The sequence below is a fragment of the Notolepis coatsorum genome, assembly GCF_963971535.1.
Source record: "Notolepis coatsorum genome assembly, contig: SUPER_1_unloc_1, whole genome shotgun sequence".
In the NCBI taxonomy this organism is placed as follows: domain Eukaryota; kingdom Metazoa; phylum Chordata; class Actinopteri; order Aulopiformes; family Paralepididae; genus Notolepis; species Notolepis coatsorum.
Window position 1 is genome coordinate 363,097 of NW_028174886.1, and position 27,573 is coordinate 390,669.

The 27,573-nt window shown below is 44.6% G+C and overlaps 2 protein-coding genes across 2 annotated transcripts in view; one reads left to right on the forward strand and one right to left on the reverse strand.

Moving 5' to 3' along the window:
* Positions 1-5,466, reverse strand: part of LOC311246253 (vacuolar protein sorting-associated protein 53 homolog) — a gene marked incomplete at its 3' end in the record, with an annotated part of 43,133 nt that extends 37,667 nt beyond the window's left edge. The window contains exons 1-3 of the mRNA XM_084338476.1: positions 5,339-5,466; positions 2,254-2,334; positions 1,016-1,065 (exon numbers count right to left, since the gene is read on the reverse strand). Of these exons, the coding sequence (XP_084194602.1) occupies positions 1,016-1,065; positions 2,254-2,334; positions 5,339-5,425 (218 nt within the window). The 5' untranslated portion in view covers positions 5,426-5,466. The remainder of the gene's footprint in view (positions 1-1,015; positions 1,066-2,253; positions 2,335-5,338) is intronic.
* Positions 5,467-6,136: 670 nt separating this feature from the next.
* The window catches only part of dus4l (dihydrouridine synthase 4-like), a 63,559-nt gene continuing 42,122 nt past the window's right edge, over positions 6,137-27,573 (forward strand). Inside the window, exons 1-2 of the mRNA XM_084338480.1 lie at positions 6,137-6,397; positions 16,286-16,407. Of these exons, the coding sequence (XP_084194606.1) occupies positions 6,285-6,397; positions 16,286-16,407 (235 nt within the window). The 5' untranslated portion in view covers positions 6,137-6,284. The remainder of the gene's footprint in view (positions 6,398-16,285; positions 16,408-27,573) is intronic.

Here is a 27,573-nt window from a genome sequence, read left to right on the forward strand (position 1 = left end):
GGGGAGGAGACACCAGGGGGGAGGAGACACCAGGGGGGAGGAGACACCAGGGGATGGGGGAGGAGACACCAGGGGGGAGGAGACACCATGGGGGAGGAGACACCAGGGGGGAGGAGACACCAGGGGGGAGGAGACACCATGGGGGAGGAGACACCAGGGGGGAGGAGACACCAGGGGGGAGGAGACACCAGGGGGGAGGAGGCACCAGGGGGGAGGAGACACCAGGGGGGAGGAGACACCAGGGGGGAGGAGACACCATGGGGGAGGAGACACCAGGGGGGAGGAGACACCAGGGGGGAGGAGTCACACAGGGAGGGAGGAGACACACAGGGGGGAGGAGACACCAGGGGGGAGGAGTCACACAGGGAGGGAGGAGTCACACAGGGAGGGAGGAGACACACAGGGGGGAGGAGACACCATGGGGGAGGAGACACCAGGGGGGAGGAGACACCAGGGGGGAGGAGGCACCAGGGAGGAGTCACCATGGGGGAGGATACACCATGGGGGAGGAGACACCAGGGGGGAGGAGGCACCAGGGGGGAGGAGGCACCAGGGGGGAGGAGGCACCAGGGGGGAGGAGACACCAGGGGGGAGGAGACACACAGGGGGGGGGAGGCACCAGGGGGGAGGAGTCACACAGGGGGGAGGAGTCACACAGGGGGGGAGGCACCAGGGGGGAGGAGTCACACAGGGGGGGAGGCACCAGGGGGGAGGAGTCACACATGGGGGAGGAGACACCAGGGGGGAGGAGGCACCAGGGGGGAGGAGTCACACAGGGGGGAGGAGGCACCAGGGGGGAGGAGGCACCAGGGGGGAGGAGGCACCAGGGGGGAGGAGTCACACATGGGGGGAGGAGACACCAGGGGGGAGGAGACACCAGGGGGGAGGAGACACCAGGGGGAAGGAGGCACCAGGGGGGAGGAGTCACACAGGGGGGAGGAGACACCAGGGGGGAGGAGTCACACAGACCACCCACTTAAAGTGTCTAACTCACTAACCAGAAGTGATAACTCACCGGATTTTCAGACGAATCTTGTTGACCACGTCGTCGATGTTGGCCAAGGACTGGAGAATGAAAAGACAGTCAGTAATTCACCCTTTGCTAAGTCCCGCCCCTTCGTAGTTAATCGTTTGTGTGTGTTTTCGTGTTCAACATCCCCAGTGGACTCATTATCACATTATCACATCACTAATGGACTCATTATCACATCACTAATGGACTCATTATCACATCACTAATGGGCACATTATCACATCACTAATGGACTCATTATCACATCACTAATGGACTCATTATCACATCACTAATGGACACATTATCACATCACTAATGGACTCATTATCACATCACTAATGGACTCATTATCACATCACTAATGGACTCATTATCACATCACTAATGGACTCATTATCACATCACTAATGGACACATTATCACATCACTAATGGACACATTATCACATCACTAATGGACTCATTATCACATCACTAATGGACTCATTATCACATCACTAATGGACACATTATCACATCACTAATGGACACATTATCACATCACTAATGGACACATTATCACATCACTAATGGACTCATTATCACATCACTAATGGGTCATTATCACATCACTAATGGACACATTATCACATCACTAGTGGACTCATTATCACATCACTAATGGACACATTATCACATCACTAATGGACACATTATCACATCACTAATGGACTCATTATCACATCACTAATGGACTCATTATCACATCACTAATGGACTCATTATCACATCACTAGTGGACTCATTGGTGTTATGAGGGATCCAACACATGACCTTGTGGTTTGGGGTTAGTCCCTCTAACCACCAGGCCACCTTGAAAAATATAGTTTTGCTTTTTTGATTTTCTATGATTTATTTAGTTTTCCATGATAGTTGATTCACTTATGCAGTTACATTTATCCGCTGTGTCCGTCTGTCTACATCGGTTTTTAATTCATGTTCAATGATTAGTATCCATTTGTTGGACAGACAGAGTTGATGTTACATTCTAATTTAAACATAAATCAACAGACAGTAATACCGTCCAAAAGGGAAACCTAAAAATAGCTGTTGTCCGCACATTCAATTTATAATGCTGTTTGCCTAGTATTTTACTAATTAGTGTTTCTTTATTTGAATGTGGGCACAAAAAAAAGCATAGCCTGAACAACGAGTATCACCGACTATCATGACGAGCCTATAGGGGTCAGTGAGGCTCACCTGCTCGGTGGGGAACAGCGTGTTGATGTATTCCACCGCATTGAAATCTGCTTTGTCCAGTGGGTCTTGACTCGGAAACACCTGGAAGAAAAAGACACAGATGCACACCGTTTCATTCACTGGTGGTAGGTGCCTAACAATACATTTTCCAGCTTAACATTATCTGGGAAATAAATTGGACTGTAGTTGTTTTGGTTGGCAAACAAACTGCTTTTTAATCATGTGGTGTTACTGACAAAAGAGGCATGAAGTTGTGACATAATCTGATCCTCTTCTTCCTATCTTGCTTAAAGGTGCTATAGATAATGTGTTTTGTAGAGTAATATAATATATTATAATATTATATAATATATAATACATCCACAGAGCTTTTAGAGAGGTGTGGAATAAAAGTTGTCCCCCTCAATTATTGATTTATAGATTTATAATTTAAGAAATGTTGGCGGGTCCAAAGTGAATGTTGTTGTTTACATGGTGCGTGCATGTATCCCCTCCCTACTTCCCATTTCTCCACGTGGAATACACCCGATTGTCTAGTGTGTGACGTCTAGTGTGACATCTATTGGCTGAATGTTATCTATAGCACCTGTAAGGTCAAGGTTCAAGGTAGTCTTTTATTATCCCTGAGGGGAGTTTTGAGTCAATAGACTGTATACAAAAACACAATAATAATAATGAATAATAATTCTTTACATTTACATAGCGCTTTTCTAGACACTCAAAGCGCTCCCCACAATGTAGGGTGGAAATTGCCTCCTTCACCACCACTGGTAGCACCCAACCTTGGGCTATACAGGCTCAATGGCTGCCATACACTGGCACCCGGCACACATCACAATGGCTGCCATACACTGGCACCCGGCACACATCACACTACACAATGGCTGAACGGCTCAGGAGACAGGGATTGATATCAGCCGATTAAGGGGAAGGGATGATTAGGTGGCCTTGATGTCAGAGACGACCTGATTGGGAATTTGGCCAGGAACGTCGGGGAACCCCCTACTCTTTGCCAGGGTTCTTTAACGACGAGATTCAGTCAGGACCTCGGTTTAGAATTTACAATGAGATCACATTGACTTATTTAAAAGAACAATGGCAGCATGGACAAATTAGTTCTCGAGTCTATTAGTCCTGCATCTTGGTAGATTATACCTACGACCGGACTGAAGCAACATGACCTAATTTGCCATGGTGGACTGGGCCTTCCTCGATGATCGATTATTTTGTCATGAGCTGACTTCCATTATAAAATTGTTTAGCTTTATCAAACTTTACTTGCTTAAAAAAAGCTGTCCACTGGCCATAAGTGTGAAATCCTGACATACAACTACCTTTCCTTATTGAATCTCAAAGTAATGTATTTCAGTTTCAGTTTCAGTTTATTTAAAAAAGGACAGTACACATTAATAAACATTTCTGTAAATGTGTCAGTTTTAGCCAGCTGGCTAATTCGCAACTGTAGTCCTTATGGCAAGATGTTATAAGACCGACAATACACCTAGAACAGAAGCATTAAAAGTAAAACACAGTATTTACAACACAACCCAACATAATAGTAAAAGCAATAATAAAATACACAATGAACTGATTAAAAGTAGTCATATGTTTGATTGGTTAATAACCAGGTCTTGAGTTGATCTGTAAAGGTGTGGTAGGTAGCACAGTGTCTTATTCCAGTTGGTAGGATGTTCCAGAACTGAGTGGCTCTGACTACAAAACAGGACTGACTGAAGGAGCTGGACCTAAACAGCACAGTACAGTCCCCTCTCTGGGTAGAGCTGGACCTAAACAGCACAGTGCAGTCCCCTCTCTGGGTAGATCCTGTGGACCTATTATGAGATGTTTTTTGTTTGACAAAAGTACTGAGAGGTGGAGGGGCCTTGCCATTTAAGATCTTGAACAGTAGGCAGGCATCAGTGTATTTAGTCAGGTTTTCCCAGCTGAGGATTCTGTACTTGCTGAGGATGTGACAGTGGTAGTAAGTATATATGGTGTTCGGTCCAGCACCTTGAGGGCCTGTTTATACAGAGAGAGCATGGGTTTGAGAGAATATTTTTTACATCTGTCACTTTTCTGTCGTGAAGACAGTCTATTTTACTGTTATGGTGATGTTATCCCAGTGTTATCTAACTAGCTAGCGATAATGTTATGTCAATTTTGTCAAAAATCCCAAAATTAAGATTGGGGTTCATTCATTAAAAAGGTTGATAAAGCTGAACACGCTTTATCAGTATATCTCCGCTCCTCTAAAACAGAAGTCAGCTCATGCCAAGCTAGCTTAAATAAGGAATTCTACTTCTGGTCTTACAGTCACTGGTGGAGTTACAGACAAATCTCCACACCGGTGTAAATCACTACAGGCTGCAGATCTCTGCCACGGCAGAAGTGTAACAAAATCATGCATATAAAAACTTGTAACTGATGATATAGACATCAACAGATCTGTGTACTCATTTACAGATATGTGTATGCATTTACAGATCTATGTAGCCTACAGATTTACAGATCTGTGTACGCATTTAAAAACGCTATTCATCAAGAGATTACGCTACATTTTAAATGAATTAGATGACTCTTTGCTATCCATACAAACAACCCTTAGAATGAGCCTGACTCCCTGGAAGAAGCTAAATAAAGGATGTCAACAAATATTTGACACTTAACGTTACTGCGCTTCGAGCGCCCCCTGCTGGAAATATGAGAGATGGTCATCTTCCTTTTCTACAGCCTATTATATGACATAATGACATACAGATAGACAGTACTGCTACATCTATAAATTTATGACATACCAGATTTGCAAATACAGTACTGTTTGTGATACTAAAAGAGTAAAAAAAAGAGAGTATATACATTTGAAGAAACTGCTGTATGTCGGACTGCTGTCTGAGCAGCTAGCTGTCACAGAGAGAGAGAGAGAGAGAGAGAGAGAGAGAGAGAGAGAGAGAGAGAGAGAGAGAGAGAGAGAGAGAGAGAGAGAGAGAGAGAGAGAGAGAGAGAGAGAGAGAGAGAGAGAGAGAGAGAGAAGGCTAGCTGTCACAGAGAGAGAGAACAGCTGACTACACATCTAACATTAACATACCTGCTCGATTGCTAATTGCACCTCAGGAGTAAGATGCAAAATAGCCTCCAAATCCTCAGCTAACTCCAGCTCGTCCTCCTCCATCATCCTGAAGACACAACCAGACTCTCTGCAGCAGCACTCCACTTCCTGGTGAGGAGGCTTCTGGGGGATCCAGACTCTCCGCAGCAGCACTCCACTTCCTGGTGAGGAGGCTTCTGGGGGATCCAAGTGGTTTAGGGAAATACGTGACGTCAACTGTATTCCATGGATTCTCGAAGACACTCTGACGTCACGAGACCGCCGCCATCTTGGTATTGGGGGAAACAAACGGATTTCTACCATCATCAAATGTCTGCGTTGAGCTCCGTTTTTATTACATATTTTTATCACATTCTTGTTCATTTCATAACATTTTCATATCATTTGTTTTGAAAATATTGAGGCCAACGTGGCATTTCACTATTTCGAAAGCCTTTCCGGTGATTCTAAAGTGCATGTTTCCCCAACAAGCCGTAGACATGATGCACTTAGACAGAGAGTTATTAGACAGACAGGAGGTTGACTTCGACAATATGGATGTTTCTATCTCGCTAGCAAAACAAAGTATTCAGCTCTTATCAGTCAATAGTTTTTATTTGGGTGAATATTCAGAAACTTTAGTTAAAATAAACCATAAAAATAAATAAATAAAAAAAATTATCCGACGTGAGCTGTATAGTTCAGAGGTCATGATGACGTGGCTGTATGGTTCAGAGGTCATGATGACGGGAACTATCGCGAGAACACGCCCTCCACACGTTAGCGCCGCGTGTTGGTGCTGTTTATAAACATGTCTCTAATGAAACAACAACAGTAACTCTAATAACTACAGCTAGATCACTCAGTAGCTGTCATCGTGTTAAGGTATGTTGTTAGCTCAGCTGCCCTGTTTCTGTAACACCGCTCTCTGTGGACGGAGGACACGATGAAGACATCATCCAGTAGTAATAATAACGCTAATATTAATAATAATGTGATGGACGTGTTCGAAAAAGGCAAAGTGTTGAAGATCTGCGCCCCCATGGTTCGGTATTCAAAGTAAGTTCAACGAGCCTGGAGAGACTCACCTTATAACTCTACATTTACTACAAACGATTCATATATTGACAACAAGATCGATGTAGAGTGTGATTGATTGATTGATTGATTGATTGATTGATTGAAAACTTTATTAACAGATTGCAGAATGGGTACAATACAGTACAGCTCAATACACACAATTGTTAAGGGGATGCAGACCAGTAACTACTAAACAGTGTAACTACTGTTTGACTGATTGATTGATTGATTGATTGATTGATTGATTGATTGATTGAAAACTTTATTAACAGATTGCAGAATGGGTACAAACAGTACAGCTCAATACAGACAATTGTTAAGGGGATGCAGACCAGAGAAAGACTTTCGTCTTGTTTACATCAGGGTCCCCCATTTTCAATTCATCATAACTATCTGTCATAAATGTCACTATGAATTGAAAATGAGGGACCCTGATGTAAACAAGACGAAAGTCTTTCTCTGGTCTGCATCCCCTTAACACTTGTGTGTATTGAGCCGTACTGTATTGTACCCATTCTGCAATCTGTTAAATAAAAATGTTCAATCAATCAATCAAATCGGGTTAGGTCATCTTTTAGGAAGGACTCTTGTTTTATCAATCTTAAATCGAGTCCTCAATGCATATACTGCTGTTCTTCTCCAGAGCCAGGAGTGTTGATTATTATGATGAAATACTTATATATATATATATATCATCGTAAACTGCTACAGAAAACTGTCTTCCTGTACAGAAATAGATCCAGCTTCCCCGTGATCAGTAGAGAGAGGATTGGTGAAGCTGTTTTCTTATCGATCTTGTTCTTGGACCATGGTGGCATCATCTCTCTGGACTCTGTCTCTCATTGTGCCCTCAGATGTATTACTGGTGATGACAGACGTACTGTATGTCTGACACCCACCACTGTGTCCTTTATGAAAAGGTTAGATAGCCTTCTCTGGTATAAAGGTTTAACTATCATGGGAATCCTTTTTATTTTTTATTTTTAGTAAAGCCCTTATTGGTAACCGTCTCCCTTACATCACAACACAGTTGGAATGAAATCTTGGAACCTATTCTACATGTTCAAATGACTGGTTGGTTCTTAGTTTTCCTAAAATTGCTTTTTCCTTTGATGCTTCCAACACCTGCTGGAATGCCCTCCAAACTGACCCTAAATACTTATATTGTTTATTCGTATTTGTTGTGCCTGTATGTATTAATCTCCTATTAACTGTGTCTTTGTTTTGTAAGCTTGTCGTCGCTGTAAATGAGGGTAAACTAACCCCAGTGTCTCACAAGTTGAAATAAAGGTGTGCTATGAAATAAGCGCACACACTAAATACAGATAGTTGCCAGCCCTTGAGCAAGGCACTTAATACTCGACTGCTTCACAGGAGCTACTCGGTCTCCCTTCTGTAGAAGATTGTGGTTGGACTCAGTAGATCCCAGGGGTGTGGTGTACTGTATGTAGCAGGGTGTTGCTGGAACTGTTGAAAATATGAAGAGGGAAGCGACTAGCTTGCTATTCTGTGATGTCGTATAGCTTAACTGAAATTAGAACAGGTGACTATGATGACAGATTTTCTGGGAATAACAGTTAAATGCTGAATCAGCATTTCAATGCACCGCTATAATAAAATGCTAATTTGCATGTAAATAGGTATACATTCTTAACACTTTCAGCGCAACGCCTGGTTTTCCATTTTACCGCTTGAATGCCACCATCGGCGCCAATGTTAACGTTAATATCGCCTAATCTATGTGTTGTGAAGGGCCAGATTAAACCGAATATATATATTTATTTATATATATATATTTAATTGTATTTGTATATTCTCTAATATTCCTTGATATCCCTTGTATATTCCTTGTACAATATGCATTGAATATCCATTCTAGCCTACTGAACATCCCATAATAGTCTCCATTCTACTATTGGTCGAGACCTTGGTGCCAGGCTGCCATACCCCTCAGACCCAGTTCAAACGTACCGCTCCACATGTACGAACAAGTCCTAGTTCCGCGTAGGAATCTGGCTACCGCACCACTAATGGGACTATTTGTTCATAGTGCGTATATATACTGCGCTACTAAAGTAGGACTTTCTTTTCAGTCCAGTTTCTCACCCTCCAATAGAGTCACAGACGTAAAGCCTCCCCGCGACGCCACGTGTGGGAGTAAGGCCAAGTTCGCCTACCATCGGTATTGAGACATCGTGTATATTAATATTTGAATAGTCATATTTGGCACTATATCGTCGAGTTGGACGTAGTCTATTAAGCTAATAATAGTCTGTTAATATATAGTGCTTCGTGCGGTGAGAATACTACCGTAGTCAGTACCCCATCGTTTCGGGCAGAGAACTGGCTGCTTATCCAGGGTGGTTGACCCCACGTGAAGCTGCACCCGAGGAGCCCCAGAGCCGACGAGCGAGTGGACCTGTATACCGGATTATTCTACCGACGACAGCCCGCCTTCCCAGGCACGGATTATGCTTTGTATACATTGATTATTCCATGGATAAAGACCCCCGACACTGCCGTGTGTTGGAACCCCCCCCCCCCTGGAGAGGACGCAAGGTGAGGAGACGCTCTGCAAGACGAGGTCGCTTCACGTCTCTCCTCCGTGGACCGGAGGAAGCCGGCCCACAAAGAGTCCATCTGCTTTCATCTGTGGTCCAAGGATCGCCGGCGCATTGAACGGCACTACAGTGGGTTCACCTGGGATACCCTTGGCCGGATGAGGCAGCCGGATTCTACCCCCCCCCCCCCTTCCTACTCCTGTCGGCTTACAAGCGACCGGATTAACCCCCCCTAGTGTATCCAGTATATAATCATTAAAGTATCATTGCTGTTATTCCTTAAACTATTCCAGGTCGTATATGTACCACCTGCGCCTTCAGAGATTGGACATTCTCTATTGATATACCGACGAATACTCTTGCCATAAAAGTGCATACTAATTCCCATTCATAAATGTGATTGATTTGATTAAGTGCTTGCTCTACACACCATCGCTGTGTAGAAATAAAGACCTATTTCTAATTCGTACATTTGTGTTGGATCCGTTTCATCTACGTGACAGTGTTCATCATAATATATTTATGCCGTGTACTGGGTGGCCGAATATTAAGTACAAAGGTAGTGGTAGTAAGTATCATATCTAGTAATACAGTCAGGGAATTGTACCCCTCAGTTACACTATGTTTTAAATTATGGCTATGTGTCTAATCTGCCCATCGCATTATCAAATACTATTTTCCAGTCAGTGCTGTGAAGGCAGATTGTTTTTTTATCGCGTCGTTGCCGTTTCAGAGCAGTTAGAAAAGCCCCCGTTTTGATATAAAAAACAGCTAATTCTGGAGCATTCTATGAAAATCGTCTTTTAGTGGAATATTCCACAACCAGGGGAGGAAATTAGGCCACTTTACTCGCCAAATGCGAGTATTTTTTACGTTTGGCGAGTGATTCATGAAGACCACTCGCCAGTCTGGCGAGTATACAAAAAAAAAAACATTCTGCAATCACTGCACTGGCAAACGGTGCGCGTCTTCTGAGTGCTCGCTTTAGTTGACAGTGCATATAATGTTTAATAAAAGTTTGCGCAGTACTGGCCAACCCACGGACATATAATGATAAAAGTCCTGCGTTACTAGGCTAGCCATCAGGAGCACTCTCAAACGGATAACGTTAAACACAGCAGAAGATGGAAAACAGACAGACTGACCAACGGGGAACTGCATCCAACCCTAGTACAACCCTCGAGTATAAGTTACTAAGGACACATTTAAATCACAGAGGTGTAATGTTAGTCTACTGGAAATGTATACAGTGGTTAGCTTCTAGTTTTAGCGATAGCTGCTTGCTAGCTAACGTTAGGCCCGTGTGCTCAAAGCAGCCAGCTAGGTGTATCTGTTATGACTATAATGTTTCCAAAAAAGCACCGGACTACGACGTAAGGTTAGACATTTTATTTCATGCTCAAAAGCCCCTGGCTTGCACATCGCAGTCACGAAAGGGGCTAGCTAAGCTCAACCAGTGCACTGTGTACAACAGCACACCAACCCAACTGACGTTATCACAACACTTGACGGTACTGTCGTAAGACCACCGTGCTGTCTTAAAGGCACAGTGTGCCTACCCAGATACATACACAACATTGACGAGGCTTGACAACCGAGGTTCAAAGTTAACTTGATTGATTGAAAACTTTATTAACAGATTGCAGAATGGGTACAATACAGTACGGCATTTTCAATTCATCATAACATATGACATACAGATAGACTACTGCTACATCTATATATTTCACATCTATCTATACACTTCACAACATACTTCGGTTTTTTTCTTTCACTGCCCAACCCAGTCCAACCCAGCATCTTTCACTGCCCAGTTCAGCCCAACCCAGTCCAGAATAGATACCTCTTTCATGTTAATATGTTTTATGCTAATATTGTGAAGAGTAGAGATTAATGTTTTATGCTAATACATATTTTAAAGAGTAGAGACACGGTGTGATTATTTTACTATGATTGAAAATCTATTTAGACGAAGACATACAAAGAAGTAATTATCACAATTAGCGATTTTTTTTGTCTGGTAAAAAATCTGTTTGGCTGGTAAGCCAAAAAGTTAGTTTCCTCCCCTGTCCACAACGTTGATATTCGTCGGCCTTTTTATGAATCGTTTTCAAATAAATGCTAGATGATCAATATTATACGTGCACGCACGCACATTACGGCCGCGCACTGATGATCGCTCCGTTGATTTCCTCACGGACTTTTACATAGAAACCGAAAGAGGACATTTCACAAAACAGCTTATAACTTCATCAAACTTACTCTGATTATCCTACCACTGATAACATAGAGTCCTTACCTGACATCAGATGGTATCCAACTGGTATATTCCAATTCCTGATCACCATTCGAAAAAATCGATACGTGTATGGATCCAACGCGATACAGTAGAAGAGAGAGACTGGAACACGGATATGCAACGAAAAGATGCACCCGTCTTCAAGTCATTCAGTAGGTTTTGTGATCTGCACGGCCTCAGCCAGCTAATCACCCAACCCACACGTGTATGTGAATCAACTCAGACTACCATTGACCTCATTCTGACCTCCGACAAGTCCAAGATCTCCAAGAAAGGGGTTATAGCATGCGGGTTAAGTGATCATTATATGATATTCTGTACCCGCAAAAAACTAAAACAAAAGGCTGGCTGCCACAAAACAGTCACATCTAGAGACCTCAAAACCTACTCTAGCGAGGCCTTTAACCTTGAACTGGAGAGCCTGGACTGGTCAGATGAACTCAATGGTACACTGGTTGAAGAAACATGGCTTGGTTTCAAAACCAAATTCTCAACAATACTAAACGACATGGCCCCCCTAAGAACCACCAGGGTAAAAAATCGCGCTGAGCCGTGGATGCACTCCGAAATACTGGCCGCTATGAAAACCAGAGACAAAAAATGCTCTGAGTTTCGTAAAAGTCAGTCAAAGCTTACTAAAAGCACGAGCAGTGAACTCCAAGCCCACGTGACTGAACTCAAACTAGAAAGAAACAGACTAAGAAACGACGTAAACTCCATGATCAAAACTGCAAAAAAGAATTTCATCAATGACAAAACTGAGGAAAACAAAAACAAACCACGTGAACTTTGGAAATTACTCAATAATCAACTAGGATGCAGTAAAAAACTTAAAACCAGATTCTCAAACAAACATAAAAACGGACAACACGCTCATCACAGACAAGCTGGATATAGCCAATTACTTAAACATTTTCTTCACAAACATAGCCACAACACTGGTAAACAAACTACCCTCCCACTCAGGGCTTTATGGGGTAGAACACATAGTAGCTTACTACAAAAACCTAGGGGTCCGCAAGGACGACTTCAAGCTGGAAATGGTAACAACAGATGAGGTACTCAATAAACTGAGCGCCCTCCAACCTAACAAGGCCACTGGCCATGACAACATCCCCTCCAAATTCCTCAGAGACTCAGCAGCCGCCATCACCCCAATCATCACACACATAATAAACCTCTCCATAAAACAGGGACACGTCCCCAAGGACTTCAAAATTGCGAGGGTGACCCCTCTGCACAAAAAGGGCAGCAAATTAGACCCAGGCAACTACCGCCCTGTTTCTATTCTCACCTCCATCTCGAAAGTCATGGAAAAAATAGTCTACGAACAGGTCGAAAAGTACCTAGCGGAAAAGAATCTAATCTACGAATTCCAATCTGGCTTCAGAACATCCCACTCCACTGACACATGCCTTCTCTATTTGAATGACCACATCAAACAAGAGGTGGACGCAGGCAAATACTGCGGCATGGTCATGCTGGACCTACAAAAGGCCTTTGACACGGTCAATCACTCCATTCTGATTGACAAGCTAAAAGCAATTGGTTTTGATAGTCTATCAGTGAGCTGGATGCAATCCTACCTTGAGGGGAGGGAACAGATGGTGGAGGTAAACGGTACCCTATCCCCCCCTCTCACAGTGAGCTGTGGTGTTCCACAAGGAAGCATACTAGGACCGCTACTGTTCCTAATTTATGCAAATGACATGTCGTCAGCTTGTGACTGCAACTTGTTCCTGTTTGCGGACGACTCAGCCCTGCTGGTCTCTGACAAGAACAAGTTACAGGTTGAAAAAACCCTCAGCTCGGAACTAGGCAGAATCTGCATATGGCTCGCTGATAACAAACTATCATTACACATGGGCAAAACAGAGTCCATTCTCTTCGGTTCAAATAACAAACTCAGCAAGACCGACGGCTTCTCAGTTACAGTGGGTGACAATATTGTCACAAGGAAAGATGAAATTACCTACCTGGGTTCCATCCTAGAGGCTAATCTCTCCTGTGACAAAATGGCATCCAATGTAATAAAAAAAGTCAACCAACGAACTCGATTCTTGTACCGGATCTCCTCTCTGGTAAACAAGAATACCCTGAAGACTCTGGCAGGAGCACTCATTCAGGGGTACTACGACTATGCTTGCACCTCATGGTACCAAAGCACCTCAAAGGCGCTAAAAACAAAATTACAAACATCTCAAAACAAACTGGTCAGACTACTGCTTGACCTTACTCCTAGAACCCACCTCACCCCTGCCCACTTTGACAACCTAGGATGGCTTAGAGTAGATGACAGAGTACAGCAACTTGCAATGGGCCTGGTCTACAAGATACACTACACGACCAAGGTACCCATGTACATGGCAAAATACTTCCCAAAGGTCAGTGAATACCACGATCACAACACCAGAGGGAGCTCCACAAATCATGTTAAACCCAGATTCGGCTCAAATAAGGGACTAAACACGTTTCGCAATTATGCCACATCAATGTGGAACGCCCTACCCAAAGCTGTAAAGGAATGTGGATCACTACCCACTTTCAAAACCTCTCTCAAGAGACACCTACGGGAGACTGCAATTCAACACTGGCCCCTGTAAATATCCTAACCCAACCCCCTCCAATGTACAGTCATTTACCTAGTATGGTTTTGTCAATAGTCCAATGTACAATTTTGTTTGTTTGTACAGAGTCTCCCCCCCCCCTCAATGTACAGTTTTGCTTGTTTATACAGTGTGCCCCCCCCCCCCCCCCCCAACCACCTCCAATGTAAATTACCCAGTATGGTTGTCAATATCCCAGTGTACCCAACCCCCCCCACCCAACCTCCTCCAATGTACAGTTTCTACGTCAAATGTATATACTCCCTTTTCTTGACTCCTTCTGTATCACAAACAGTACTGTATTTGCAAATCTGGTATGTCATAAATGTATAGATGTAGCAGTACTGACTATCTGTATGTCATGTATGTCATATATGTCCTGATGAATTGAAAATGGGGGACCCTGGTGTAAACAAGACGAAAGACTTTCTCTGGTCTGCATCCCCTTAACAATTGTGTGTATTGAGCTGTACTGTATTGTACCCATTCTGCAATCTGTTAATAAAGTTTTCAATCAATCAATCAATCCGCGGGGATCTGAGGCTCCAGAATGAACTCTAGTAACCCCGGCTGGATCAGTGAACTGGAAAATGTGGAGTACCGGATTTTTTTCCGCATTCATTTTCATTGAGTCCATTCCAAAATCACTTATGTCATCTGGGAGACGACAGGGGGCGCTTTTTTCCACAGTGATCGCCGGCGCCCCTCGGCTATACTCGGGTAGGCTCGGGTGATGCAATAATTTTTCAGATCGCAAAAAAATAATAATAATAATTCCGAGAAATCTCGTGAGTGGCATGCAACCACCTAAAAAAAAAACAGAGAAATCTCGTGAGTGGCACTGAAAGTGTTAAAGGTGCTATAAGTGGTATTTTTTTGTTTGTTGAAAATACAGTTGTTAAAATAATAGCTCTACATTCCGACAGCCATCACTAGTATTATAGAGTGTTTGGTCAGTAACAACATGGGTGTCCCAGTCCCTCCACTCTGCAGTAAACAGAAAATATATTTTCTGTTCTCACTTCATCCAGTCAGGAGGGAGAACTCCCCCTGCAAAAAATCTGCGTCTGTGTCTGCCAGTGCAGTAAGATAATTTGGCTTAACAAGATTTATTGAACTTGAAGTTCAAATATCTAGGGTTCTCTCTCTTGATTGGATAAAGTAAGAACGAGATACCAGAACATTTATTTTCTGTTTACCGCAGAGCGGAGGGACTGGGAGAACCATGTTACTGACCAGACACTCTATATCAGTGATGACTGTTTACTGCAGAGCAGAGGGACTGGGAGACCCATGTTACTGACCAGACACTCTATATCAGTGATGGCTGTTTACTGCAGAGCAGAGGGACTGGGAGACCCATGTTACTGACCAGACACTCTATATCAGTGATGACTGTTTACTGCAGAGCAGAGGGACTGGGAGACCCATGTTACTGACCAGACACTCTATATCAGTGATGGCTGTTTACTGCAGAGCAGAGGGACTGGGAGACCCATGTTACTGACCAGACACTCTATATCAGTGATGACTGTTTACTGCAGAGCAGAGGGACTGGGAGACCCATGTTACTGACCAGACACTCTATATCAGTGATGGCTGTTTACTGCAGAGCAGAGGGACTGGGAGACCCACGTTACTGACCAGACACTATATCAGTTATGGCTGTTGGAATATAGAACTACTTAACACTCATTTTAACCCGTTCACTGCTGCACTACGAAAACGGTTAGCCATTTCACTGCGACAATACACAGAAGGTTAACCCTTTCACTGCCACACGACAGAAGGTTAACCATTTACCATCACACAACCGACACTCTATATCAGTAATGGCTGTCAGAATGCTATTTAAGCTAGAAGGCTATTTAACACTTATTAACAAAAACATACCATTTACATCAAATCTTTTAAGTTCTGCCTCTAAACACACACAAAAATGCACACTGTTAAAGAATCCGGTTTTGGTTGTGTTGCCGCATATTGTGGTTATTATTAGGGATGCTCGATATTGGCTTTTTTACCGATACCGATATTCCGATATTGTCCAACTCTTAATTTCCGATACCGATATCAACCGATACCGATATATGCAGGGTTTCCCCCCCCCAAAAAACGGAATAATTTCAGGTAACTAATAATTTCACTGGATATATATATAACAAATATTGTTATTGTTTTTTTGTTTTTTTAAACCGATACCGATATTTTCCGATATCACATTTTACTGCCGATATCGGCCGATAATATCGGTCGGCCGATAATATCGGACATCCCTAGTTATTATTATAAGTGATCACGGCATACCTCCTGTCCAATCACAAGACACGCTTGGAAATCAATGTTGTGTAATGGAGGTTTGCCTGCTTTTCATTATTGTGTGTCTTGATAAATCCCTCAGGTTGGCGTTCAGGTCCTTGGTGAGGAAATATGACTGTGACATTTGCTTCACGCCAATGATAGTCGCCGCTGATTTCATGCGATCCGTCAAAGCCCGGGACAGTGAGTTCACCACCAATGAAAGTGAGTACTGTATGTGTAGTGTCATGGGCTGCACAATTTTGGGAAATAATCTAATTGCGATTTTTCTGACAGATATTGCGATTGCGATAAAATTTTCGATTATAATTATTTTTTTAAGCAGCCCCACAGAGGTTTATTGTAAAATGCGGCTTGCATCTGGCCTACAGTCACGGTGGGTCTGTTCGGGACACAGAGCCTGAAAATGTTTCTTTTTACCTGGGAATCGATACCGGTACCCAACAGTACCTTTTTTTAGTGCTGTTAATAGATTAAAAAAAAATTAACTAATTAATCTCACAATTTTCTGTAATTAATCTAGATTAAAAATAGCATTTTTCGATTTAAGACCAAAGCTTGTAACAGATATTTACTTGAGTAAAATCATGGAATTAATGTAAAATCAACACAAAGAAAGTATATTTAGATTCAAATACTATTTTAATAGTATTTTAATAGTAATATAAATCATATTAACAACAAAAATGTGTTCGATGTCAGATGATTTTCAAAAAGGTGCATGAGTCGATGCAAAAAAAGAACAAGCAAATATACTGCTGAAAGTTCAGAACGTTGAAGATTTTTCGCTCCATAGATTAATTTATTTTAATGCTTTAATTCATTTAAATGAATCTCCAAAGTTAAAGCATTCATTTTGACAGCCCTACTTTTTTCTGTACTTTACTCTCCCTCTCTGAAGTCTAAACTTCACAACACACAATCTAAAACCCCTTACCTCCCTCTCCCAAACCGTTCCTGCAACAATAACAACAACTTGCAAAGGAGATCTTTTATCTCAATGGGACTTCCTGGTTAAAATAATTAAAATAAAAAAAAAATCACGATTTCGATTTAAAATCGATTAATCGTTCACCCTCACTCTGTATGTGTTGAGATATAGGTTCTCATGTCAAGGAATAAGATCATGTTATGTTTGTTATGATATTATGTTTATGTTAAAATGAGTATGCGTTCTTCATAGTACATGTTTTGTATTGAAATGTGGTGCACCTCTATTATAAGATTTATGTTTATTTTTGTACGTGCAATACGTGAAACACGCGATAGTAGGACGCAGCGGCGGGAAGCCGAGAAGGTACTTAGCTGTCAGCGGTCAGAGGGCACTGAGGGAGAAGGTGTTCAGAGGGTCAGAGGTCAGCGTGCACTGAGGGAGAAGGTGTTATGACGAACCAGAAGAGGTTTGTCATATAAAGGAAGTCAACACATGAGAGTTCAATTTAACAACAATGATTTATTTAATCCTATCTAAAAACAATAATTGATTAAACAACAAAAGCATAAACAAATAGGTATGTATCAGAATGGATAAGGATCCCAAGATGGTTCACTTGATGGCTGATACAACCTGTGGTGTCTGAAGTGGAAAAGCAGATGGGAGAAGCAGACAGAAGGGTTTAGACAAGGGAAACATATATACTGTGTGTGCAGGCAGCTCTCTGCACTGCACAGGTGATTCAAATTGGGGTAACGACCTACCCACTCCAACCTGCTCTTTGAGTCAGAAGACTCCCCATTGCAGGTAGAGTGGGGGTCGTCACACCCTCCCCCTAAAGACAAGGGCCCTCATTCATCAATGTGGACGTAGAACATGTTCTATTTCCACACGTAAGCACGGAATGTAGAACTAGTGTACGCACAGGGAAGTCGGGATTCATCACACGTGCGTACGCAGGCTCTACGCACACCTGTCATGATGAATCCCACCTTGGCTCTGCGCCGCGGCTCGTGCACGCTTTCACGTATTTGCATACCAGAAACGCCCCGATTAACCATATACGGTAATGGAATACACCCATGAAATGTGGAGAAATGGACTAAGCCGAGGGAAGCGTGTCATGAGACAGGCTGACAGACGTGTACACTTACGGTGATGTCGGATATGATATCTATTAACCATTGCTGCCTGGGCAGCGCAAACACTAATAAATACCGCGCTGGAATATGACTGCCTTTTCCCGTGTTGTTTGATTAATACCCAGGGATTAAAGTTCTCCTCAATTTTATTCCAAATCGCGATGGATCTCCCGTCAATTTTCTACCTGCTGCATATGATTTCTAGAGGCATACTACAATCTATTTTGATGTCAGTATTGGGTAGCAATGAATCTCACTGCATGTATGATGCCTTTCAATACATGAACTTGAATTCCATCATGTTTGTGTGCGGGACTCACAAGGCTATTGTCACAATGGGTGGTACCGGTACAGACTGTAATAATAACAGTCCACACAATATCACGATCCATGCCATAGCCTATGTTCTATTAGGACATGATCTGTGACGACAAATGTTCTGATATCATACTCTGACAGCATGCCTATGATCAACAAAAACGCGAACTTGAATCCCATCATATACATAGTCTGTCCACTATCTGGTGTCATTGCAATGCGTTTTCTATTCTTTCTTATACAGTAAAAAGGGGGAAGAACACTATATTCATATGACTTGTATTCTGCTTACAGCTTCGAAATTCCACTTGTTTCGTTTAACGTAAAGCCTTTTAAATATAATCAAAACGTTCCCGTGTTTCTGCGGTCTGCGCAAAATAATAACGAGTTGAGCTTTATGATTTATGATGAATTGAAAATGGGGGACCCTGATGTAAACAAGACGAAAGTTGGTCTGCATCCCCAATTAACAATTGTATGTACTGAGCTGTACTGTACTGTACCCATTCTGCAATCTGTTAATAAACTTTTCAATCAATCAATCAATCTACGCGGAGCGCAGTCAGTCAGTAGCCTACACCCCGTATATTCCGATAGCGCTATATAAACCATGCTGCATTCATTCTGAGAGAAAGATCTATTATTCCAAATGCTATTTATAGGGTTTTGACCATAATTACACTACTGTTGCTATTTTACAATGAACTATAATGAACTACGGTTCGTACAGAACATGCCAGTGTTATTATGCACAGAAGCTCATTTCCTTGTTGTAATAATATATTCTACCACTGGGCGCCAGGTACGCCTGGTCTGACCTGTGCGTAGATGTAAGCACGGAGTCAAGTTCAAATCGAAATTGATGAATCCCACTCTTTGCTTAGAAATGATCGTACGCACAGGGTAAGCACAGATCTGTGTGTAGAACACGTTGATGAATGAGGGCCAAGGGTTCTACCCTGTTAAAATTACATTTTTATTTATAAGTGACTAACCCAAATGTAACAATAATACTTTTTCCCAAATTCAACATAGGTTTACCCTTCACCCATTCCCCTCACCATCCTGCCTCCGCTCTCAGCAACATAGGGCCCTAGGTAGCTATTTTAAGAGAGCAGGAGACAGTAGGGATTGGGGAACAGACAAACCAGGCAAAACAAGAGTTGCACACCAGAGGAGCACACAAATACAAATTACAAAGCACAAAAGTCAACAATCAAACACATGGGCCAAAAAGGGATATTTTATCTACAGAGCTAAATGGCGTTTCCAACCAACCTATCAAGCATACCCCACATAGGTTAAGGGTTAGGCCTCGGGTTAGGCCTCTTTGTGCATTATCAAAATTAGCCCTAGGCTTATAATACAACAGTCAAAGAATTAAGGGTACAATTAAGGGTTAAACAAAACACCACAAATCATCTCCAACACCCCTGCGGACCGGTCACCCTTTCCCCTCACCCTCCTGCCTCCGCTCTCTGCAACATAGGATCCTAAGAAGCAAATTAAGAGAACAAGAGACAGAAGAGATTGGGGGAGCAAACGAGACGAGAAGAACAGAATGTTAAAAGGTGATGCACATCAAAACAATAGTCAACCCTATAAGGTCACCATAAACTTAAATGGTCAACCATGCCCAGACGTAAACTTAAACGGTCAACCATGCCCAGACGCATGTCATCAGGTGCTGGAAAGTTGCGGGCACAACAACATCCTCCATCTCAGCACAACGACCATAAAGAGATTTTATCTTCTTTTTCTTTTTCCAGTTCTCTTTTCCTTTCTCTTTTTTTCCGTTTTCATTTTCTCCTTCCCAACCATCTCACTCTGAATAGTCATGGGACCACCAACTTTCTCACCAAACCTCAGGTCATCAAGGCTAAACCCTGTGACCTCCTGGGCGACCTCTCTGGAAGCCAGTAGGAGCAATGGCAGTCCCTCCTCAGGAACGGCCACTGGAGAGGTGGAACAGAAAGAAACATTAATGCATTCCCCATTATTCCCCCCCCCTTCAGATGGGCAAAAGGTGGTGGGCGTCAGGAGGTCCACATGATCACATGTTAATGCATCTCCGCCTTCGGCAATAACATTTGAGATAACATTTGCCTCATCCATATTCTCAAATGGCACGGCTGTATCTAACAGTGTTTCCCAAGCCGGATCAATTTCCACCCCTGTAGCCAAATCAGACTGTGACATGGACTGAAATGGGTCAGGCAGAACCAAACTAAGATGAACAGACTCAACATCCGCGCCTTGGGCAACCCCCTGCGCATCACACGTTGCTGTCATTTCCTGTGCCACTGCACAGGCTGGATGCTCAATGACAACATTTGATATGTTGTCATTGTCAACACCGTCAAACATAGGACTAGGAGAGTCTTGTGGTTCTGAACTAGGAGAGTCTTGGGGTGCTGGACTAGGAGAGTCTTGGGTGACTACACTTGGGAGAGGCCCCTCGGCCCACACCCGCACCCCAGCAAGATTGTTACCCAGGTCGATGTCCACACCAACTACAGGCAACCCAGCGTGCACACCTCTCTGCATAACACCACTTCCCAAACCTGAAATGAGAGAAATGTTAGGCACAGAAACAGGGAACACAGACAATGGTGGACGAGGAGAAAACAATAAATCCAGCTCCCTATGCTGCAGATCTATATATTCGGCAAGCTCAGCCTTCTGCCTAATCTCCTCCAAAGCGAACTCTTGTCTGTGCTTTGCCTCTTGTAAAGCCAACTCTCGTCTGTGCTGCCGTATCAGAAGTTCCTTCTGCCGCTCAAAACTGAGTGCCATAGTGCACTATTGGCCTAAACAAAGTGAGCCGCACTCACAAACAAAGTGCCATACGACACAGGCCTACAAAACAAACAAAACCTATGCTGGGACAATGAAGCGTGAATACCATTAAAAAAACAAACAGTCTGATCAAATGAAACCTCCCCCCCTGACTAACCACAGGTCCTAACTAACTAACTAACTACCTCAAAACCTCAATCTTCGTGCCACTACTTGTAGGGGGTACTGATGCACTAGAACTCTCTGGGCAGAAAAGTACCGGTTATACAGCCACTCCTCTGAGCCAGAGACGTGCTCCCGAGAGGACAAAAGCGCCTATGCCTGTGCCTGTCTCTGCCTACGTTTTTGCGGCCGCCTAAAAAGAAAATACCAAGACAAGTCCCCCTATTGGAAACCTGCCCTCTTCGCCTACCCGGGGATTTTTGGTTCCCAAAACACACAGACTGTATGATTAAGGCATCAAACTCCAAAGCCTCAACACAAGCAATAACAAACAAACAAAACAAAGTAACAAATCTCCACCACAAGAAATCTGCACAAACAAACTGCCACTTCCCCCAAATACTAAACAATCAAACCCCAATAACAAAGACCAAATCACATGTGCTCACTCCCTAACATTGGCATACAAATAATTAGGCTACAAACAAATTCTAGCCAACAGGCTACAAATACAATACTAGCTGCAACCCTCAGGCCACAGACACTAGTCCAAAGAAGCAATTAGCCAAATACCTCTTCAAATGAGCCCTTCTATACTCAGACAGAGCCCAAACAAATCGTCCCAACAGGAACTCAAATCACAAATGCCAGTCAAATTACCAACCACAAACGCTAGCCAAAGTACCCAGCACAAATACTAATACTAATCTAACCAAGCCAAATTACAAACAAATCAATGTCTAAGTGTCACAAAAGGTCCTTCAAACGGACGAGCCCCCATATATGACGAACCAGAAGAGGTTTGTCATATAAAGGAAGTCAACACATGAGAGTTCAATTTAACAACAATTGTAACTGAGGGGTACAATTCCCTGACTGTATGGTTAGATATGATACTTACTACCACTACCTCTTGTACTTTAGACTCTGGCCACCCAGTACTAGGTATGAATATGTTGAACACTCCCACCTGATAAACGGATCCAACACAAATGTACCAAATCGAAAGTTTGAGTTTTAATACATAGCAAAAGGTATGTACAACGATCACTTAATTACATTTATGATTTGAAATAGTATGCACTTTTATGGCAAATGAGTATTCGTAGGTAGATCAATATCGAATGTCCAATCTCTGATTGCGCAGGAAGCAAATATACAACCTGGAATATTTAGGGAACAATAGCAATGATACTTGAATGATTATATAGCTGGATACACTAGGGGAAGGTTCCGACTGCTTGTAGGACAGCTGGAGGGGGGGGGGGGTAGAGTCTGGCTGTATCCCGTCTGGCCGAGGGTATCCTGGGAGAGCCCACAGTCGTGCGACCCGGTGCCCAGCGATCCTCGATCCACAGATGAAAGCAGTTGGACTCTCTGTGGCCGGCGTCCTCCGGTCCACGATGGAGAGACGTGAGGCGACCTCGTCGTGTAGAGCGTCTTCTCACCTGTCGTCCTCTCCGGGGGGGGTATTTCCAACACACCGCAGTGTTGGCCTTTATCCATAGAATAATCAAAGTACTCAAAGCATAATCCAAGCCGGGGAAGGCTAGCCGTCGTCGGTAGAATAATCCAATATACAGGTCCACTCGCTCTTTGGCCTGGAGCTCCTCGGGTGCAGCTTCACGTGGGGTCAACCACCCTGGATAAGCGTCCAGCTGATGCCCGAAACGATGGGGGTGCTGATTACTATAGAACTCTTACCGCACGAGGCACTACATATGAATAGACTATTATTAGCTTAATAGAATACGTCCAACTCGACGATATAGTGCCAAATATGACTATTCAAATATTAATATACACGATGTCTCAATGCCGATACTGGGCCGAATTGGCCTTACTGCCCACACGTGGTTCGCGGGGAGGCTTTTGCGTCTGTCACTCTGTTGGAGGGTAAGGAACTGGACTAAAAGAAAGCTCTACTTTAATAGCGCAGTATATATACGCACTATGAACAAATAGTACCATTAGTGGTGCGGTAGACATATTCCTACGCGGAACTAGGACTTGTCCATACATGTTGAGCGGTACGATTGAACCTGGTCTGAGGGGTATGGCGACCTGGCACCAAGGTCTCGTCCAATGGTAGAATGGAGACTATTATGGGATGTTCAGTAGACTAGAAGGGATATTCAATGCATATTGTACAAGGAATATACAAGGGATATCAGGGGATATACAAATACAATTAAATATATATATATAAATAAATATATATATTCGGTTTAATCTGATCCTTCAGAACAGCCGCCCCCTAATTGGTCCCAACCCAATTAGTTAAGCAGAGACAGATTAACCGCACTGTCTACCACTCAAGGGTTCGCTGTAAGGGTCAGTCAACTCACAAAGTCATAGGGTCATGGTCATCATCGATTGTGTCTGGGAGTCGGGGCAGTTCTATGAGCCTCGCCACAGGACGGGTGTAAATGCGCCCCTGGACGAGTACTTCAGCTGCTCGGACCTTGCCATCGGCACCGGTGATCACTTTGCTTACGCGGCCAGCCGGCCACATAGCTCTGGGTAGTGACTGGTCAATAATCATGACGACTGTTCCTTCCGTCAAATTGTCTCTCTCTTTTACCCACTTCTGGCGGGTCTGTAGAGACGGTAGGTAATGCAGTAGGAAACTGCTCCAAAACTTGTCGGCTAATACTTGGCTGTACCTCCACATTCGTCGGCCGTTCGCTTCTTCAGGCCGGTACATTGTCTGGGGTAACGCGGGATCTAGCCGCCCCATCAGGAGGGTGTTGGGGGTGACTGGGTCGACATCTGCTACATCACTGGAGACGTAACCGAGGGGCTTGGAGTTCAATACTCCCTCAATCTCCGTGAGGACTGTCATTAGGACTTCTTCCGCCACAGTCTGGGCCCCAAGTACTGCGTACAGGGCTGTCTTTATAGAACGTACTTCTCGTTCCCAAGTTCCACCGAAGTGGGGTGCGTTTGGGGGGTTGAATTGGAAGTCAATCTGGGCTGGAGCGAGGTGGGTCTTAAGTTCTGGGCCCATAGCTTGGAAGCTCTCCCTCAGCTCTCTTTCTCCGCCTTTGAAGTTTGTCCCGTGATCGGACAATAATGTAGACGGTTTTCCTTTCCGTGATGTGAATCTTCGGAAGGCCATAAGGAATGAGTCTGCGCTCATGGTCGGAAGGAGCTCGATATGTATCGCTCTGGTGGTCATGCATTTGAATACAATACCCCACCGCTTCTCGGTGCCTCTTCCTTTCTTTATGTGCAGCGGGCCAAAACAGTCCATGCCTGTTGAGTGGAATGGCTTGTCGCCGAGTCGGAGGCGACATGGAGGTAGGTCAGCCATCCGTGGTATGCTGGGCTGCGCGCGCCACTTTCGGCAGTCTAGACAGGTTCGCTGGAAGCGTCGCACCGCCTCTCTTCCTTGAAGTATCCAGTAACGACGTCTGATTTCCGCGAAGACTCTCTCTGCTCCTGCGTGGTGTACATCCTCGTCGTATTTCTTTATAATCAGCTCTGTGACCTTGTGTCGGCTGTTCAATACGATCGGGTACTTAATGTCATCCGGTAAATTGGGGGCTCTCCGCGGGCGACCACCCACTCTGATGAGGGTATGTGTGTCACTCTCGGGGGCCAGATGAATCAATCTGCTGTCTGATGGGACGGGCTTTCCTCCCTGTAGACAGTCTAGTTCATCGGGGAACGAGTCTCTCTGGGCTCGTTGCAGTAGAAGCAGTTCTGCTTCCTCGTAGTCAGCTGCTGACATATCAGCGGGGGACTTAATCTCTGGGTGGTGCCGCAGGAATGTCCGTTGCTGCGCACTCTCTATGGTAATGCAATCGTCTATGTTGGGGTCTGCGGAGACAACAGTGCTCAATCCACAGAACATGGGTTTCTTATTCTCAGCCTCCTCGTCACTTGCTTCCCTCGGGGTGGGCGTGGGCCAATCTCCTTCCGGGAGCTTGAGGAATGCTGGTCCGTCACTGTAGATGTTATGACGGGTTAAGTCATCTAGGGACATTCCCCGGGTGATGACGTCAGCTGGGTTGTGTTTTGTATCAACATAGCGCCAGTTTGCTTCTCCGGTTAACTCTCCGGTTAACTCTTGAATCTCAGTGACTCTGACTCCCACGAAGACTTTGTATTTGCATGAATCCGATTTGATCCAGGCGAGTACTGTCGTGGAATCTGACCACAGGATTGTTCTATGCACCGGAATGGTGAGCTCACGTTGGATGAGCGTGGCTAGATGCGCTCCTGCGAGGGCTGCGCAGAGTTCTAGACGTGGGATAGACTGTTGCTTGCGTGGGGCTATTCTCGAGCGGGCGAGGATGAATGCTGTGTAGATCTCTCCCCCCTCTTCTTGGGCCCGCAAGTAGGCTACTGATCCGTAGGCGACCTCGGAGGCGTCACTGAAGACGTGTAGATCCATTTTACATGTCTCTGGCCTCACCGTGGGTGGGAAGTAGCTTCGGCGTATATTAACGCCTGGGAGTGAGTGGAGTTCCATCTCCCACTCTCTCCAGGTGGATGCAAGGTGTGCGGGAATGGGGTCGTCCCAGCCCTGGTCCTTGTCCCACAATGCTCGTACAATCATCTTTGCCCTGGTGGTGTACGGTAGTATACATCCTAACGGGTCATATTGTCGGGCGAGTGTTCTGTACACACTCCGTCTGGTGGTTGGTATTGCCGTCGACCTTCCCTGCTCCGTGGTCAGGGGTTTGTGTCTATAGTGGAGCGAATCTGTTTTGAAGCGCCACACTAGTCCTAGTGTCATCTCTTGGGCTTCTCCTGGGATTGTGGCCATCCAGGTCTCGCTGCTCGCTGCCTTGTCCTCGGAGGAGAGGCTGCGCAGTACGTGCGGATCGCTGCTGGCCCACTGCCTGAGATCAAAGCCGCCTTTGATCAGAGAGGCGCAGAGTTTAAGTAGGAGAGCCTCGGCTTCTTCCTGGGTCGAAACGCTTTGTAGACAGTTATCTATGTAGAAGCTGTTCTTCACACTGTGTCGGACCTCTTCGTCCGCTGCTGGGTCCTCTGCGACATGTCTCTGTAGTGCAAATGTAGCACAGCATGGGCTGCATGTAGTTCCGAAAGGGAGGACTTCCCATTGGTAGATGGCTGGGTGCTCATCTCCTGGCCTCTCTCTCCATAGGAACCGCAACAGGGGCTTGTCCTCCTCTACTAATCTCACCTGCAGGAACATCCCTTTGATATCCCCGCTGATAGCCACCTTGTCCTGGCGGAAGCGGAGTAGTACGCCTAGTAGGGAGGGGCCGAGTGTAGGACCGGGCAATAGCTCTTTATTCAGATGTTGGGATCCGATCTGGTAGCTGCAGTTAAACACGATGCGGTCTTTGCCGTTGTGATGAACCTTGTGGTGGGGCACGTACCACGATTCAGTCGTCTGGTCGGCCTCTTTAATGTCAATCTTTGTGACGTGTCCCGCTGTGATGAGCTTCTCAATCTCAGCGCGGTATACACTTTCTTGGGCGGGGTCCTTGGCTAAGCGCCGCTCTGTGTTTAGTAGGTACCGCTCTGTGGCGTCTTTCTTTGCGTGAAAGGTAGGCATCCCTTCCCGCCGCAGGAGTGGCGTGGCGTATCTCAGCACGCCGCTGACTGGGACTCTCTTTGTTCCCGTCTCGAGGAGGTTAATGGCGTAGATGTCGTCTTTAGAGCGAATGTCTTTCTTTTCGTTCTTAAAGGGCATTTGTTCTAAGGTCCATAGCCTCTCTACATGCTGCAGGAGTGCGGTGTCTCCCTCTGTGACTCGGGAGTGGAGACAGCTAGTGGCTGTGGTTCGGTTGAGAGATTTGGCGAGTGGGCCTTGGAGAGTCCATCCTAGGCGGGTCTCGACTGCTGCCTCTGGGTCCGGTATGAACCCGGTCTATCGGGACAATGAGGTCTGCATGGTCGGAGCCTATCAACAGTGTCGGGGTAGCACCGTCTATGAGTGGGATCGGTAGCTTGCGTAGATGTACATATTTCTCCATCAGCTTGGCTACGGGGTATGTGTACCGCGAGAGTCCTATTTCTTGGCTGGTGAAA